Consider the following 18,953-nt stretch of genomic DNA (forward strand, 5'->3'; position numbering starts at 1 on the left):
ACCTCTGTGTTCACAGGCCCCCAGTAGGTTGATGATGTTATTATATTACCTCTGTGTTCACAGGCCCCCAGTAGGTTGATGATGTTATTATATTACCTCTGTGTTCACAGGCCCCCAGTAGGTTGATTATGTTATTATATTACCTCTGTGTTCACAGGCCCCCAGTAGGTTGATGATATTATTATATTACCTCTGTGTTCACAGGCCCCCAGTAGGTTGATGATGATATTATTATATTACCTCTGTGTTCACAGGCTCCCAGTAGGTTGATGATATTATTATATTACCTCTGTGTTCACAGGCCCCCAGTAGGTTGATTATATTATTATATTACCTCTGTGTTCACAGGCCCCCAGTAGGTTGATGATATTATTCTATTACCTCTGTGTTCACAGGCTCCCAGTAGGTTGATGATGTTATTATATTACCTCTGTGTTCACAGGCCCCCAGTAGGTTGATGATATTATTCTATTACCTCTGTGTTCACAGGCCCCCAGTAGGTTGATGATATTATTCTATTACCTCTGTGTTCACAGGCCCCCAGTAGGTTGATGATGTTATTCTATTACCTCTGTGTTCACAGGCCCCCAGTAGGTTGATGATATTATTCTATTACCTCTGTGTTCACAGGCTCCCAGTAGGTTGATGATGTTATTATATTACCTCTGTGTTCACAGGCCCCCAGTAGGTTGATGATATTATTCTATTACCTCTGTGTTCACAGGCCCCCAGTAGGTTGATGATGTTATTCTATTACCTCTGTGTTCACAGGCCCCCAGTAGGTTGATGATATTATTATATTACCTCTGTGTTCACAGGCCCCCAGTAGGTTGATGATGTTGGGGTGGTGACCTAGTTTACACAGCACCTCCAGCTCCCCTGCAAAGTCCCTGTGGTCGTCTTTAGACGCATACTCTGTTAAATATAATGAGATAGTGAGACGTTAAATCTTTTAATTCATTAATTCATCCATCATCCATCCATCCATCCATCCATCCATTTATTAATTAAAGGAGCACCTTTCATTCGTTTAATAGCAGCGTCCATCCTTAGCCCGTCCTTCTTGATGCGAGCTTTGAGCACCTGGCCGAAGTTTCCCTCTCCGATGACGTCCTGGAACTTGATGTCGCTCCACTCCAGGGTGGGGTAGGCCACGAGCTGCTCTGGGTTCTTCTGTTTCTTATTGGGCAGGTTGAGAGAGCCAGAACTAAACTGGACCACTGGCTCCTCTCTCTACACATGGACGAGAAAATCATAGATTGTTCTAGAGATGTTGTGCTCATCCATATATCTGTGTTTGTAGTGTGTACGGAAGCAATAGAATACTGCCGTCTACAGCTAACGTCTCTTCCACAATGTAAATGCTTCGTGAGGGTTCTCATCTGTATTTATGTATTCACAATATGGGCAGCACTAAAGAGAGCCAGGCCGACCCATTAGGGCAGCACTAAAGAGAGCCAGGCCGACCCAGAACTCACCACTATGTTCTGGAAGGTCTGGACCATGCGTCTCTGGAAGGTGGCTCTCTTCAGCTGTAGGACGATGAAGAAGGCCAGTAGGATGGTGATGCAGGTCATCCCAACTGAACCCAGGATGGCATAGAACAGCATGTTGCCCTCGCTGCCAAGCCCAGCTAGACCTGGGGGAGGAGGAGGAGGAGGAGGGGGAGGAGGGGAGGAGGGGGAGGAGGAGGAGGGAGGAGGGGAGCAGGATGGGGAGGAGGGGGAGGAGGGGAGGAGGGGTAGGAGGAGAGGAGGTGAGGAGGAGGGGGGGGAGGGAGGAGGGGAGGAGGTAGGATGAGGGGGAGGGGTAGGAGGAGAGGGAGGAGGGGTAGGAGGAGAGGGAGGAGGAGGGGAGGAGGGGAGGAGGGGTAGGAGGAGAAAAGGAGGGGGAGGAGGAGGGGAGGAGGGGTAGGAGGAGAGGAGGAGGAGGGGGAGGAGGAGAGGGAGGAGGGGAGGAGGAGAGGAGGAGAGGAGGAGGGGGAGGGGGAGGAGGAGGAGGAGGAGAGGAGGGAGGAGGGAGGAGGGAGGGAGGAGGGGAGGAGGAGGGGAGGAGGGTAGGAGAGGGAGGAGGGTAGGAGGAGAGGGAGGAGGGGTAGGAGGAGGGGGGAGGGGTAGGAGGAGAGGGAGGAGGGTAGGAGGAGGGAGGAGGGGAGGAAGGGTAGGAGGAGAGGGAGGAGGGGGAGGAGGAGGGGGAGGGGTAGGAGGAGAGGGAGGAGGGTAGGAGGAGGGGAGGAGGGAGGAGGGGTAGGAGGAGAGGGAGGAGGGGGTAGGAGGAGGGAGGAGGGGAGGAGGGGTAGGAGGAGGGGGAGGGGTAGGAGGAGAGGGAGGAGGGGTAGGAGGAGGGGAGGAGGGGAGGAGGGGTAAAAGGAGAGGAGGAGGGGGAGGAGGAGGGGAGGAGGAGGGGAGGAGAGGAGGAGGAGGAGGGGGAGGAGGGGGAGGAAGAGAGGAGGAGGAGAGGAGGAGGGGTAGGAGGGGGGGAGGAGGGGTAGGAGGGGGGGAGGAGGAGAGGAGGAGGGGGAGAGGAGCTGTAATATGTTTCAAACATGGTGTATGCACATCCAATAACTTGGCTCAAAGCTTCATGCGGGTTAAGCCTGATGAAGACCTTTGGGTCGAAACATTGCACAATTAGCTGCGGGAGCATTCATCAGCGTGCGGGTGTCTATCTTTACGGGAAATATGTTGGCTACAGTCATGGGTTGTGAAATCTTACTACTTAGTCCCTAGTTAGTCCCTAGTTAGTCCCTAGTTAGTCCCTAGTTGTGTCACATTGAGTGGGTTGTAATCTTGGCACCCAGAACCAAATGTTGCACATGCACGCTTGCCAGCTACTTGATTTATACACTGCTCAAAAAAATAAAGGGAACAACAACACATCCTAGATCTGAATGAATGAAATAATCTTATTAAATACTTTTTTCTTTACATAGTTGAATGTGCTGACAACAAAATCACACAAAAATTATCAGTGGAAATCAAATTTATCAACCCATGGAGGTCTGGATTTGGAGTCACCCTCAAAATTAAAGTGGAAAACCACACTACAGGCTGATCCAACTTTGATGTAATGTCCTTAAAACAAGTCAAAATGAGGCTCCGTAGTGTGTGTGGCCTCCACGTGCCTGTAGGACCTCCCTACAACGCCTGGGCATGCTCCTGATGAGGTGACGGATGGTCTCCTGAGGGATCCAAACCGGTCATGATCCGCCAAACTGGTCATGCTGGAGGATGTTGCAGGCGGCAGAACGTTCTCCACGGCGTCTCCAGACTCTGTCACGTCTGTCACATGTGCTCAGTGTGAACCTGCTTTCATCTGTGAAGAGCACAGGGCGCCAGTGGCGAATTTGCCAATCTTGGTGTTCTCTGGCAAATGCCAAACGTCCTGCACGGTGTTGGGCTGTAAGCACAACCCCCACCTATGGACGTCGGGCCCTCATACCACCCTCATGGAGTCTGTTTCTGACCGTTTGAGCAGACACATGCACATTTGTGGCCTGCTGGAGGTCATTTTGCAGGGCTCTGGCAGTGCTCCTCCTGCTCCTCCTTGCACAAAGGCGGAGGTAGCGGTCCTGCTGCTGGGTTGTTGCCCTCCCTACGGCCTCCTCCACGTCTCCTGATGTACTGGCCTGTCTCCTGGTAGCGCCTCCATGCTCTGGACACTACGCTGACAGACACAGCAAACCTTCTTGCCACAGCTCGCATTGATGTGCCATCCTGGATGAGCTGCACTACCTGAGCCACGTGTGTGGGTTGTAGACTCCGTCTCATGCTACCACTAGAGTGAAAGCACCGCCAGCATTCAAAAGTGACCAAAACATCAGCCAGGAAGCATAGGAACAGAGAAGTGGTCTGTGGTCACCACCTGCAGAACCACTTCTTTATTGGGGGTGTCTTGCTAATTGCCTATAATTGCTGAACACGCACCCTTGTGGGGCCCCAGTGTTGAGGATCAGCGAAGTGGAGATGTTGTTTCCTACCTTCACCACCTGGGGGCGGCCCGTCAAGTACAGGACCCAGTTGCACCGGGCGGGGTTCAGACCCAGGGCCTCAAGCTTAATGATGAGCTTGGAGGGTACTATGGTGTTGAATTCTGAGCTATAGTCAATGAACAGCATTCTTACATAGGTATACCTCTTGTCCAGATGGGATAGGGCAGTGTAAAGTGTGATGGCGATTGCATCGTCTGTGGATCTATTGGGGCGGTAAGCAAATTGAAGTGGGTCTAGAGTGACAGGTAAGGTAGAGGTGACATGATCCTTGACTAGTCTCTCAAATCACTTCATGATGACAGAGGTGAGTGCTACGGTGCGTTAGTCATTTAGTTCAGTTACCTTTGCTTTCTTGGGTACAGGAACAATGGTGGCCATCTTGAAGCATGTGGGAACAGCAGACTGGGAAAGGGAGAGATTGAATATGTCCATAAACACACCAGCCTGCTAGCCTGCGCATGCTCTGAGGACGCGGCTAGGGATGCCATCTGGGCCGGCAGCCTTGCGGGGGTTAACATGCTTAAATGTCTTAATCACGTCGGCCACAGAAAAGGAGAGGCCACAGCCCTTGGTAGTGGGCCTCGTCGGTGGCACTGTGTTATCCTCAAAGCGGGCGAAGAAAGTGTTTAGCTTGTCTGGAAGCGAGACGTCGGTCTCGGCGACGTGGCTGGTTTTCCTTTTGTAGTCCATGATTGTCTGTAGACCCTGCCACACGTGTCTCGTGTCTGAGCCGTTGAATTGCGACTCCACTTTGTCTCTATACTGATGTTTTGCCAGTTTAATTGCCTTGCGGAGTGAGTAGCTACACTGTTTGTATTCTGCCATATTCCCAGTCACCTTGCCATGGTTGAATGCGGTGGTTCGCGCTTTCAGTTTTGCGCGAATGCTGCCATCTATCCACGGTTTCTGGTTAGGGTAGGTTTTAATAGTCACAGTGGGCACAACATCACCTTTACAGTTCCTTCAGTCACCGTTTCAGTGTATTCGTCTAAATTATTTTCGCAAGCCACCCGGAACGTATCCCAGTCCACGTGATCAAAATAATCTTGAAGCGTTATTCCGATTGGTCAGACCAGTGTTGAATAGTCCTTAGCACGGGTACTTCCTGTTTGAGTTTCTGCCTATAGGAAGGGAGGAGCAAAATGGAGTCGTGGTCAGATTTGCCGAAAGGAGGGCCTTATAACCATCCCGGAACTTCGAATAGCAATGGTCGAGGATTTTAGCAGCGCGAGTACAACAGTCGATATGTTGATAGAACTTCGGCAGCCTAGTCCTCAAATTTGCTTTGTTAAAATCCCTGGCTACAATAAATGCAGCCTCAGGATATGTGGTTTCCAGTTTGCATAAAGTCCAGTGAAGTTCTTTGAGGGCCGTCGTGGTATCGGCTTGAGGGGGGATATACACGGCCGTGACTATAACCAAAGAGAATTCTCTTGGGAGATAATACGGTCGGCATTTGATTGTGAGGTATTCTAGGTCGGGTGAACAGAAGGACTCGAGTTCCTGTATGTTACTACAATTACACCATGAGTCATTAATCATGAAACACACACCTCCGCCCTTCTGCTTCCCGGAGAGATATGTATTCCTGTCTGTGCAATGAACTGAGAACCCATCTGGCTGGACCGATTTCGACAGAATATCCCCAGAGAGCCATGTTTCCGTGAAACAAAGTATGTTACAGGCCTTGATGTCTCTCTGGAAAGAAATCCTTGCCCGGAGCTCGTCGAGCTTGTTAACCAGAGACTGAACATTAGCGAGTAGTATACTTGGAAGCGGTGGGTGGTGTGCGCGCTTCCTCAGTCAAACCAGCAGGCCGCTCCGAGTGCCTCTCCTCCATCGTCGATGTTTTGGGTCAGCCGCTGGAATCAGTTCAGTTGCCCTGGGGAGAGCAAACAAAGGATCTACTTCGGGAAAGTCGTATTCCTTGTCGTAATGCTGGTGAATTACCGCCGCTCTGATATCCAATAGTTTTTTCCCGGCTGTACGTAATGATACAAAACACTTTCTGAGCTAATAATGTAAAAGAATAATACATAAAAAAACAAAATACCGCAAAGTTTCCTAAGAGCTAGTCGCGAGGCCGCCATCTTCGTCGGCACCAGTCTAATAGAGCATTTAGGCTTTTGTTTCAAGTAAATTAGACCAACTTTTATGCCTGTGCACAGTACTTCTAAAAATGAATCTTTCACTCCGCTCTTTACCTCAGCCAGGCAGTGTTGCAGCGCGAGGTGGAAATACTTTGAAAACAGCTACTGCAGCATTTATTTTACTATAAATGTGATCATGATCAAATGTGAGTGAAATGCTCTCACTGTGGAGCCCCGACCACCCGCCAACGTGGCTGGTGAAATAGGCATCTTACCCACCAATGCCAAAATGTACCTGCATTTTGTACCATCATTTTAGGCCCTGACTGTGGGTAACTAATTTACAGGTGTAAGGTATTGTGGGTAACTAACTTACGAGAGCTCTCCTGCAGCGTCATGGTCTGGAGGAGGATCTGAGGTACCTCTAGACTCTCCCCCATGTTGTTCTTGGACCAGATCTCCACCAGGTACGGAGTGTCAGGTTTCAGACCACGCAGCTGGAACTGCATCTGATTGGCTGTCTGCTGCTCTGGCCCCTCCCCCTGCTGCGGAACGTTGATCTCTGCCAGCTGGCTGTAGTCAGCCAGTGTGTTGTCTTGGAAACGCAACATCACCTGAGAATCACAATGGAAATAAGTAATGCTCCTCAAGGATAAATAACTGTATTTTTTAATTTTATTTAATAGAAAAAAAGCCTTTAGACTAAATCCTTGATAGCTGTTTTAAAAGTGTGGAATAGTGTTTCTGACTGGAGCGGCTTTATATGTATTTTAATGATACATTCAATCAATAAATCAATCAATGACCTTGGAGATGGAATGTCCCTCGACCAGAGACCAGGTAATGATGGCAGAGGAGTCGGTGATGTTACAGCTCCTGATGTTGGACGGGGCCGGGGGCAACTCTGGTAGAAGAGACAGGATAGCATGGGATACTATAGTATAGACACCAGAGAGGATATAGTATAGTATAGACACCAGAGAGGATATAGTATAGTATAGACACCAGAGAGGATATAGGATAGTATAGACACCAGAGAGGATATAGGATAGTATAGACACCAGAGAGGATATAGTATAGTATAGACACCAGAGATGATATAGTATAGTATAGACACCAGAGAGGACATAGGATAGTATAGACACCATAGAGGATATAGTATAGTATAGACACCAGAGATGATATAGTATAGTATAGTATAGACACCAGATATTATAGTATAGACACCAGAGAGGATATAGGATAGTATAGACACCAGAGAGGATATAGGATAGTATAGACACCAGAGAGGATATAGTATAGTATAGACACCAGAGATTATATAGGATAGTATAGACACCAGAGAGGATATAGTATAGTATAGACACCAGAGATGATATAGTATAGTATAGACACCAGAGATGATATAGTATAGTATAGTATAGTATAGACACAAGAGAGTATAGTATAGACACCAGAGAGGAGATAGTATAGTATAGACACCAGAGAGGATATAGTATAGTATAGACACCAGAGAGGATATAGAGTAGTATAGAGACCAGAGAGGATATAGGATAGTATAGACACCAGAGAGGATATAGTATAGTATAGACACCAGAGAGGATATAGTATAGTATAGACACCAGAGAGGATATAGGATAGTATAGACACCAGAGAGGATATAGGATAGTATAAACACCAGAGAGGATATAGTATAGTATAGACACCAGAGAGGAGATATTATAGTATAGACACCAGAGAGGATATAGCATAGTATAGACACCAGAGAGGATATAGTATAGTATAGACACCAGCGAGGATATGGGATAGTATAGACACCAGAGAGGATATAGGATAGTATAGACACCAGAGAGGATTTTGTATAGTATAGACACCAGAGAGGAGATAGTATAGTATAGACACCAGAGAGGATATATGATAGTATAGACACCAGAGAGGATATAGAATAGTATAGACACCAGAGAGGATATAGTATAGTATAGACACCAGAGAGGATATAGGATAGTATAGACACCAGAGAGGAGATAGTATAGTATAGACACCAGAGAGGATATAGGATAGTATAGACACCAGAGAGGATATAGGATAGTATAGACACCAGAGAGGATATAGTATAGTATAGACACCAGAGAGGATATAGGATAGTATAGACACCAGAGAGGAGATAGTATAGTATAGACACCAGAGAGGATATAGGATAGTATAGACACCAGAGAGGATATAGGATAGTATAGACACCAGAGAGGATATAGTATAGTATAGACACCAGAGAGGATATAGTATAGTATAGACACCAGAGAGGATATAGGATAGTATAGACACCAGAGAGGATATAGGATAGTATAGACACCAGAGAGGATATAGTATAGTATAGACACCAGAGAGGATATAGTATAGTATATACACCAGAGAGGATATAGGATAGTATAGACTCCAGAGAGGATATAGGATAGTATAGACACCAGAGATGATATAGGATAGTATAGACACCAGAGAGGATATAGGATAGTATAGACACCAGAGAGGATATAGTATAGTATAGACACCAGAGAGGATATAGGATAGTATAGACACCAGAGAGGAGATAGTATAGTATAGACACCAGAGAGGATATAGGATAGTATAGACACCAGAGAGGATATAGGATAGTATAGACACCAGAGAGGATATAGTATAGTATAGACACCAGAGAGGATATAAGATAGTATAGACACCAGAGAGGAGATAGTATAGTATAGACACCAGAGAGGATATAGGATAGTATAGACACCAGAGAGGATATAGGATAGTATAGACACCAGAGAGGATATAGTATAGTATAGACACCAGAGAGGATATAGTATAGTATAGACACCAGAGAGGATATAGGATAGTATAGACACCAGAGAGGATATAGGATAGTATAGACACCAGAGAGGATATAGTATAGTATAGACACCAGAGAGGATATAGTATAGTATAGACACCAGAGAGGATATAGTATAGTATAGACACCAGAGAGGATATAGGATAGTATAGACACCAGAGAGGATATAGTATAGACACCAGAGAGGATATAGGATAGTATAGACACCAGAGAGGATATAGGATAGTATAGACACCAGAGATTATATCTATACAACCAGCGACTTTTTCCTCATTTGTGTTGCTCAACTCATCGCATAATGTGCATGTGCCAATTGAATCTCAGTTTACGTAGTACCTAGTACGAGCAACACAAATGAGGAAAAAGTCGGTGGTTGTTTTCAATAAAGGTTTATATTAAAAGTATACATTTCAGCACCGCGCAGAAGGAGCGCTGTTGTACAGCACAAACACAGGTACTGGTAAGCGTTTTCAGAATTTTTACAAATATCGACTGATGGTAACTCAATGTTGTTGCTTGCAAATCGTGAGACCAGTTATAAAAACTCAACTCCACCTCGATATACACTACATTACCAAAAGTACGTGGACACCTGCTTGTCGAACATCTCAATCCAAAATCATGGGCATTAATATGGAGTTGGTTCCCCCCCTTTGCTGCTATAACAGCCTCCACTCTTCTGGGAAGGCTTTCCACTAGATGTTGGAACATTGCTGCGGGGACTTGTGATTGTATGCTGTAGTGTTAAGATTTCCCTTCACTGGAACTAAGGGGCCTAGCCCAAACGATAAAAAACAGCCCCAGACCATTATTCCTCCTCCACCAAACATTACAGTTGGCAATATGCATTGGGGCAGGTAGCGTTCTCCTGGCATCCGCCAAACCCAGATTCGTCCATTGGACTTCCAGATGGTGAAGCGTGATTCATCACTCCAGATAACGCGTTTCCACTGCTCCAGAGTCCAATGGCGGCGGGCTTTACACCACTCCAGCTGACGCTTGGCATTGCACATGGTGATCTTAGGCTTGTGTGCGGCTGCACGGCCATGGAAACCTATTTCATGAAGCTCCCGACGAACAGTTCTTGTGCTGACGTTGCTTCAGCACTCGGCGGTCCCGTTCTGTGAGCTTGTGTGGCCTATCACTTCCCGGCTGAGCTGTTGTTGCTCCTAGACTTTTCCACTTCACAATAACAGCATTTACAGTTGACCGGGGCAGCTCTAGCAGGGCAGAAATTTGAAGAACTGACTTGTTGGAAAGGTGGCATCCTATGACGGCGCCACGTTGAAAGTCACTGAGCTCTTCAATAAGGCCCTTCTACTGCCAATGTTTGTCTATGGAGATTGCATGGCTGTGCGCTCGATTTTATACACCTGCCAGCAACGTGTGTGGCTGAAATAGAATCCACTAATTTGAAGGGGTGTCCACATACTGCTGTATATACAGTGTAAGAGAACAGAGTTAAGTGTTCCCCAGCTACTGCCCTCCCAGGTCTTACCGTGGCTGAGTGTCCATGCAGAGACAGGCAGGCTGTGCTGTCCCACCGACACCGTTATCATCCTCACCCTGCACTCATACTTGTGTCTGGGCTTCAGCTCTGGCAGAAAACAACAAACCCATTACATTACTGTCCTAAAAACATGATGCCTACCAAATCACTGTACAGTCCAGCAATAAGCTAGGCAATCACCATTATTCTAAATTGTACTCCAGCCAGTGAGTAATGTCTTGTGGTTAAACTACTTAAATCTGACCAAATTACATGAGATTTTTGTTCTGGGTTTACCGAGATTAGCCAGTGACCAACCAGATACGATACGATACAATACAACACAATACAATACTTTGATTTCCATGGAAATTCATGATAATATTAGTGTACACTATGTCAGTGCAGTAAATTCATGACAATATTAGGGATCATCAACTAGATTCAGCCGCGGGCCGATTTGTTGTTGAGCAGATGGTCTGGGGGCTGGAACATAATTACAAATAATTTGTAGACTGCAAATTGACCGCAAGAAGCCCAAACAGATATAATCTTTGACAAAAACATAATAATTTCAAACCTTGCTTACATTTGTATACGATCACATGTCTCTACTATACGTGGGAATACTTGGGAACAGATTTCTTAAATTAAAATAATTGGAGCTGATTTCCTTGTGTTTTTACAGTCTTATGTCCAACTATAAAAAATAAAAAATAAATGTATTTATTATTATTTTTTGCTCGGAAGACATGGGGGGAACCCCGGCGTACACTAAATCAGTACAGTAAATTCATGACAATATTAGCGTACAGTATATCTGTTCAGTCCTCCTCACCTATCAGCTGGATGCCCGTCAAGTTGGAAGGGAGCTGGTAGATCTTCACGTTCCCAGAGTCAGATCTCTGAACACACTCCACCTGAGAACGTAATAATAAATCATATTTAGCAGAAGCCTTTATCCGAAGCCCTGCGATAGACTAGCATCCTGCCCTATGGGCCGTTCTGGATCACTCTACAGAAACAGGAGGTAGACTCCTGCCCTATGGGCCGTTCTGGATCACTCTACAGAAACAGGAGGTAGACTCCTGCCCTATGGGCCGTTCTGGATCACTCTACAGAAACAGGAGGTAGACTCCTGCCCTATGGGCCGTTCTGGATCACTCTACAGAAACAGGAGGTAGACTCCTGCCCTATGGGCCGTTCTGGATCACTCTACAGAAACAGGAGGTAGACTCCTGCCCTATGGGCCGTTCTGGATCACTCTACAGAAACAGGAGATAGACTCCTGCCCTATGGGCCGTTCTGGATCACTCTACAGAAACAGGAGATAGACTCCTGCCCTATGGGCCGTTCTGGATCACTCTACAGAAACAGGAGATAGTCTCCTGCCCTATGGGCCGTTCTGCTTCACTCTACAGAAACAGGAGATAGACTCCTGCCCTATGGGCCGTTCTGGATCACGCTACAGAAACAGGAGATAGTCTCCTGCCCTATGGGCCGTTCTGGATCACTCTACAGAAACAGGAGATAGACTCCTGCCCTATGGGCCGTTCTGGTTCACTCTACAGAAACAGGAGATAGACTCCTGCCCTATGGGCCGTTCTGGATCACTCTACAGAAACAGGAGATAGACTCCTGCCCTATGGGCCGTTCTGGATCACTCTACAGAAACAGGAGATAGACTCCTGCCCTATGGGCCGTTCTGGATCACTCTACAGAAACAGGAGATAGACTCCTGCCCTATGGGCCGTTCTGGATCACTCTACAGAAACAGGAGATAGACTCTTGCCCTATGGGCCGTTCTGCTTCACTCTACAGAAACAGGAGATAGACTCCTGCCCTATGGGCCGTTCTGGTTCACTCTACAGAAACAGGAGATAGACTCCTGCCCTATGGGCCGTTCTGGATCACTCTACAGAAACAGGAGATAGACTCCTGCCCTATGGGCCGTTCTGCTTCACTCTACAGAAACAGGAGATAGACTCCTGCCCTATGGGCCGTTCTGGTTCACTCCACAGAAACAGGAGATAGACTCCTGCCCTATGGGCCGTTCTGGTTCACTCTACAGAAACAGGAGATAGACTCCTGCCCTATGGGCCGTTCTGGATCACTCTACAGAAACAGGAGATAGACTTCTGCCCTATGGGCCGTTCTGGATCACTCTACAGAAACAGGAGGTAGACTCCTGCCCTATGGGCCGTTCTGGATCACTCTACAGAAACAGGAAATAGTCTCCTGCCCTATGGGCCGTTCTGGATCACTCTACAGAAACAGGAGATAGTCTCCTGCCCTATGGGCCGTTCTGGATCACTCTACAGAAACAGGAGATAGACTCCTGCCCTATGGGCCGTTCTGGATCACTCTACAGAAACATGAGATAGACTCCTGCCCTATGGGCCGTTCTGGATCCCTCTAAAGAAACAGGAGGTAGACTCCTGCCCTGTGGGCCGTTCTGGTTCACGCTACAGAAACAGGAGATAGACTCCTACCCTATGGGCCGTTCTGGATCACTCTACAGAAACAGGAGGTAGACTCCTGCCCTGTGGGCCATTCTGGTTCACGCTACAGAAACAGGAGATAGACTCCTGCCCTATGGGCCGTTCTGGTTCACTCTACAGAAACAGGAGATAGACTCCTGCCCTATGGGCCGTTCTGGTTCACTCTACAGAAACAGGAGATAGACTCCTGCCCTATGGGCCGTTCTGGATCACTCTACAGAAACAGGAGATAGACTCCTGCCCTATGGGCCGTTCTGCTTCACTCTACAGAAACAGGAGATAGACTCCTGCCCTATGGGCCATTCTGGTTCACTCTACAGAAACAGGAGATAGACTCCTGCCCTATGGGCCGTTCTGGATCACGCTACAGAAACAGGAGATAGTCTCCTGCCCTATGGGCCGTTCTGGATCACGCTACAGAAACAGGAGATAGACTCCTGCCCTATGGGCCGTTCTGGATCACGCTACAGAAACAGGAGATAGACTCCTGCCCTATGGGCCGTTCTGGATCACTCTACAGAAACAGGAGATAGTCTCCTGCCCTATGGGCCGTTCTGGATCACGCTACAGAAACAGGAGGTAGACTCCTGCCCTATGGGCCGTTCTGGATCACTCTACAGAAACAGGAGATAGTCTCCTGCCCTATGGGCCGTTCTGGATCACTCTACAGAAACAGGAGATAGACTCCTGCCCTATGGGCCGTTCTGGATCACTCTACAGAAACAGGAGGTAGACTCCTGCCCTATGGGCCGTTCTGGATCACTCTACAGAAACAGGAGGTAGACTCCTGCCCTATGGGCCGTTCTGGTTCACTCTACAGAAACAGGAGATAGACTCCTGCCCTATGGGCCGTTCTGGATCGGACAAAGCTACTTAGTAAGTTACTACTACTTTTTCCCAAAGGAACTTACAGTACACAATGAGTGACATAATTGTTGTTGTATCTGACCCTAGCCAGGAATAGATCCCACAAACCTGGTGTTTCTAGAGCTATGCTCTAAACAACTCAGACACAGAGGGCCGCTTACCTGGAAGGTCCAGTCTTCCTTGGGAGACCCAGGCCCAACGACACGGTCCCAGGACAGGCTCAGGGATGTCTGGGATACAGGGACAAGCCTCACCCCAGAGGGGAGTGGGTGATCTGGATGAGCGGGAGGGTTAGGGGAGAGAGGGAGTAAGGGAGAAGGAGAGAAAGAGTCTTGAGGTCAGGGAGAGACTGGGATCCTGCCATAGGTCAGTTGATTTAGTAGTGAAATGCCTTGGGCCTATTCTTGTCTGGGGTTAGCTATTCGGAAAGTATTCAGACCCCTTGACTTTTTCCACATTTTGTTACGTTACAGCCTTATTCTAAAAGGGATTAAAAATATGTTTTTCTTCTTAAATCTACACACAATACCCGATAATGACAAAGCAAAAACAGGTTTTATTTTTGCAAATGTATAAAATAATTAAAACAGAAATATCACATTTAAATAAGTATTCAAACCCTTTACTGAATACTTTGTTGAAGCGCCTTTGGCAGCGATTACAGCCTCAAATCTTCTTGGGTATGACGCTACAAGCTTGGCACACCTGTATTTGGGGAGTTTCTCCCATTCTTCTCTGCAGATCCTCTCAAGCTCTGTCAGGTTGAATGGGGAGCGTCGCTGCACAGCTATTTTCAGGTCTCTCCAGAGATGTTCGATCGGGTTCAAGTCCGGGCTCTGGCTGGGCCACTCAAGGACATTCAGAGACTTGTCCCGAAGCCACTCCTGCGTTGTCTTGGCTGCGTGATTAGGGTCGTTGTCCTGTTGGAAGGTGAACCTTCACCCCAGTCTGAGGTCCTGAGCGCTCTGGAGCAGGTTTTCATCAAGGATCTCTCTGTACTTTGCTCCGTTCATCTTTCCCTCTATCCTGACTAGTCTCCCAGTCCCTGCCGCTGAAAAAACATCCCAACAGCATGATGCTGCCACCACCATGCATCACCGTAGGGATGGTTCCAGGTCTCCTCCGGACGTGACACTTGGCATTCAGGCCAAAGAGTTCAATCTTGGTTTCATCAGACCAGAGAATCTTGTTTCTCATGGTCTGAGAGTCCTTTAGGTGCCTCTTGGCAAACTCCAAGCAGGCTGTCATGTGCCTTTTACTGAGGAGTGGCTTCCGTCTGGCCACTCTACCATAAAGGCCTGATTGGTGGAGTGCTGCAGAGATGGTTGTCCTTCTGGAAGGTTCTCCCATCTCCACAGAGGAATTCCGGAGCTCTGTCTGAGTGACCATCGGGTTCTTGGTCACTTCCCTGACCAAGGCCCTTCTCCCCCAATTGCTCAGTTTGTCCGGGCGGCCAGCTCTAGGAAGAGTTTTGGTGGTTCCAAACAGATGGAGGCCACTGTGTTCTTGGGGACGTTCAATGCTGCAGAAATGTTTTGGTACCCTTCCCCAGACCTGTGCCTCGACACAATCCTGTCTCGGAGCTCTATGGACAATTCCTTTGACCTCATGGCTTGGTTTTTGCTCTGACATGCACTGTCAACTGTGGGACCTTATATAGACAGGTGTGTGCCTTTCCAAATCATGTCCAATCAATTGAATTTACCACAGGTGGACTCCAATCAAGTTGTAGAAACATCTCAAGGATCATCAATGGAAACAGGATGCACCTGAGCTCAATTTTCGAGTCTCATAGCAAAGTGTATGAATAGTTATGTAAAGTAGGCATTTCTGTTTTTTATTTTTAATACATTTGCAAACATTTCTACAAACCTTTTGTCATTATGGGGTATTGTGTGTAGATTGATTAGGAAATTGTTTTATTTAATCCATTTTAGAATAAGGCTGTAAACGTAACAAAATCTGGAAAAAGTCAAGGGGTCTGAATACTTTCCAAATGCACTGTAACTCAGAGGCTAGCAGTAAATCAGGTTACTGTAAGGCCTCCATGTGTCATTTGTAATGTCCAGATCAGAGGAAATTCCCTTACTGATGTCCACCTGAGGTTGGATTTTAAAGAGAATGGGATGGTTCTTACCCAGCATCTGGCTTACTGAGGTGGGTTACTAGGGTGGTTACTAGGGTGGTTACTAGGGTGGTATTTACCACAGAACTACAGTGTTAGTTCATTTTAATGATATGGTTTTTACCAATCCATTCTAATTCTATAGTTCTTCTGGTTCTTCTATAGTTCTTACCAAGCATCTGTGTGGAGAAGCTGGCCTCTGGCCCGGGAAACCCCGCCCCTCCTGCGCCATGGCGACTCAGCTGGACAAAGGTGGTGTACTGGGTCATAGGAGACAGGTTCTCTAGCTTCACCACCGGGCCAACCACTGAGAGGGAGAGGGAGGGAGGGAGGGAGGGAGGGAGGGAGGGAGGAGGGAGGGAGGGAGGGATGGAGGGATGGAGGGAGGGAGGGAGGGAGGGAGGGAGGGAGGGGGGCTCATCACTCACGTGCATCAATGACTCCATATGATGATGTTGACAAAGGTTTCTACACGTACAAAGAAAGTAATACTTGGAAGAACACATAAGTGGAAGAGGACCTTCTGGAAGCAGTATGTTAGTTTCCAACACACAATAACATCCCTCAGGGAGATGATATCATTCTAATTGTTCAGTACAGTCATGATAACAACTAGTGGGATGAAGTTTCAGGAAACATTTACTGAAGCTCACAGGAATGTGATATCATTTAGCACATCATTATACTCCCTTTGAGACCAGGGCCCATATTCAAGAGGGGTGCTTTAAAGTCGGAGTGCTTCAGGTCCCCCCTGCCCATATAATCGTATTCATTATGATCAAAAAGGCTACTCTGAGGCCTCCTGAATGGCGCAGCGTTCTAAGGCACTGCATCGCAGTGTTGTGGCGTCACTACAGCCTGAGGTTCGATCCCAGGCTGTGCCACAACCGGCCGTGACTGGGAGTCCCATAGGGCGGCGCACAATTGGCCCAGCGTCGTCCGGGTTAGGGAGGGTTTGGCCGGGTGGGGCTTTACTTGGCTCATCACGCTCTAGCGACTCCTTGTGGCGGGCCGGGCGCCTGCAGGCTGACTTCGTTCGACAGTTGAACGGTGTTTCCTCCGACACATTGGTGCGGCTGGCTTCCGGGTTAAACGAGCGGGTGTTAAGAAGCTCGGCTTGGCGGGTCATGTTTCGGAGGACGCATGACTCGACCTTCCCTCTCCCGAGCCCGTTGGGGACTTGCAGCGATGAGACAAGATCGTAATCACGAAGTTGGTGAGAAAAAGTAGGGTAAAAATGACAACAACAATTATTTATTTTTATAATAACAATTGGTACTTAATGTGGAAAAAACGAAATGTATGCTGTTTTCTAATTCTAGTAGAAATATTTCAGATGACTTATGCATTGGATGGTTCTTTCATCGAGCAGGTAAGAGTGTACAGTGCAGGTAAGAGTTCATGTCTGTGGGTGGACAGTGCAGATAAGAGTTAATGTCTGTGGGTGGACAGTACCTTCAACGGTCTTCCATACAGAGGTATTGACCTGCTTGTAGATGACCTTGACAGAGGTCACCGGTCCGTCTCCTGTGTACGGCTCCTTATTGACCAACACAACCAGGTGATGCGGACCACTACCGTTCAACACGGGAGGGTTCTGGGGCTTTGGAGGGACTGAAGAGAGAAAGCAACTGATCCACATCCACAGAATAGCTATGGAGAAGGTACTAACCAGCACTGGTTTCCCAGACCCAGATCAATCATTCTCAATGGAGATTATCCATTGAAAGTACTTTAGTCTAAGACTAGGTATAATCTGGGTCTGGGAAACGGGACTAAATTTGAGTGATTTTGACTCTTACCTTGGACGATGACCATGAACTCTCTCTCTGCCTGCCCTGCTGTAGTTTTCACCTGGCAGATCCAACGACCAGCATCTCGCTCAGTGATCTTATCCACCCTGAACGTAGACGTGGTCTGGTCATCCACCGTATCAGTGTCAAAAGCCTAGGAAAATATAAATCAAGCATTTGATTAGAAGAAATGGCTAATGCAGTGATTGCTAATAATGGTGATTGTGAGTGTGTATGCTGATCATAGCTAATCCTAATGATTTTTCATCATCAAATTAACTTCCATCTACTTAAGGATACACATCTATACAAAAAAATTAAATAATTTGTGTTCCACTTACATAGCCTGGGTGTGACAATGACCGTAGGAGTTGGCAAGACAGCACAAACAGATCTGGGACCAGGCTACCACTTACATATATTCTGGTTTTGTCTGGTTTGAGTAGGATGATCTCTCCATGTAATGGTGCTGGTTGGCCCGTGGCGCTACAGTTGACGAGGTGGTGAATCCCAGCGTTCAACTCTGTATCGATCAGGTTACTGACCACAACAGGCGCCCTGTCTATAGGCAACATCATCATCAACAAGATCATCATCATCATCATCAGCAACAACAACAACAATCAATCATTAATTCATTCATTCAATCCATCAATCAATCAATCAATCAATCAAATCAATCAACTTTAAGGATAGTGGGAGAGTTTATAGAGCTAAAGTTACAATGTTTTAAAACCTTTTACCTTCTCTTTCACAGTGAGCACCGTGTCGTCCCTCACACACACAGCCACGGAAGCGGTCACACTTTCCCTTGTCCCCACACTCACACTTCAGTTTGCAGCCAGCTCCATAGAACCCTGGAGGACACGCTGGAGACACAGGGAGAAGACAATAGATCTATAACTGATGGTCCAGCCATTGACCAATCAGATACCATACAGTACAATATGATACCATACAATACAATACATTAGAATCCGATACAATACAATACGATACAATACAATACGATACAATATGATACAATTAGAATTGATTGATTGAAAACCTTTATTGCCCCGAAGGGAATCTGTTTACAATAGGATACAATACAATAGGATACAATAGGATACAATACAATAGGATACAATAGGATACAATACAATAGGATACAATACAAAGAATACAATAGGATACAATACAATAGGATACAATACAATACAATAGGATACAATACAATACAATAGGATAC

General features: G+C 46.9%; 1 protein-coding gene across 1 annotated transcript in view; it reads right to left on the minus strand.

Annotated features, from left to right (window-relative positions):
• The window catches only part of LOC121581828 (tyrosine-protein kinase receptor Tie-2-like), a 68,556-nt gene that overhangs the window by 10,512 nt on the left and 39,091 nt on the right, over positions 1-18,953 (minus strand). Inside the window, exons 8-20 of the mRNA XM_041897190.2 lie at positions 18,466-18,591; positions 18,139-18,284; positions 17,732-17,876; positions 17,385-17,543; positions 16,102-16,236; positions 13,966-14,078; positions 11,275-11,356; positions 10,446-10,544; positions 6,888-6,985; positions 6,458-6,695; positions 1,479-1,639; positions 1,020-1,233; positions 805-915 (exon numbers count right to left, since the gene is read on the minus strand). Coding sequence (XP_041753124.2) covers positions 805-915; positions 1,020-1,233; positions 1,479-1,639; positions 6,458-6,695; positions 6,888-6,985; positions 10,446-10,544; positions 11,275-11,356; positions 13,966-14,078; positions 16,102-16,236; positions 17,385-17,543; positions 17,732-17,876; positions 18,139-18,284; positions 18,466-18,591 — 1,827 coding nt within the window. The remainder of the gene's footprint in view (positions 1-804; positions 916-1,019; positions 1,234-1,478; positions 1,640-6,457; positions 6,696-6,887; positions 6,986-10,445; positions 10,545-11,274; positions 11,357-13,965; positions 14,079-16,101; positions 16,237-17,384; positions 17,544-17,731; positions 17,877-18,138; positions 18,285-18,465; positions 18,592-18,953) is intronic.

This window comes from Coregonus clupeaformis, chromosome 15, assembly GCF_020615455.1.
Source record: "Coregonus clupeaformis isolate EN_2021a chromosome 15, ASM2061545v1, whole genome shotgun sequence".
NCBI classification, from domain to species: domain Eukaryota; kingdom Metazoa; phylum Chordata; class Actinopteri; order Salmoniformes; family Salmonidae; genus Coregonus; species Coregonus clupeaformis.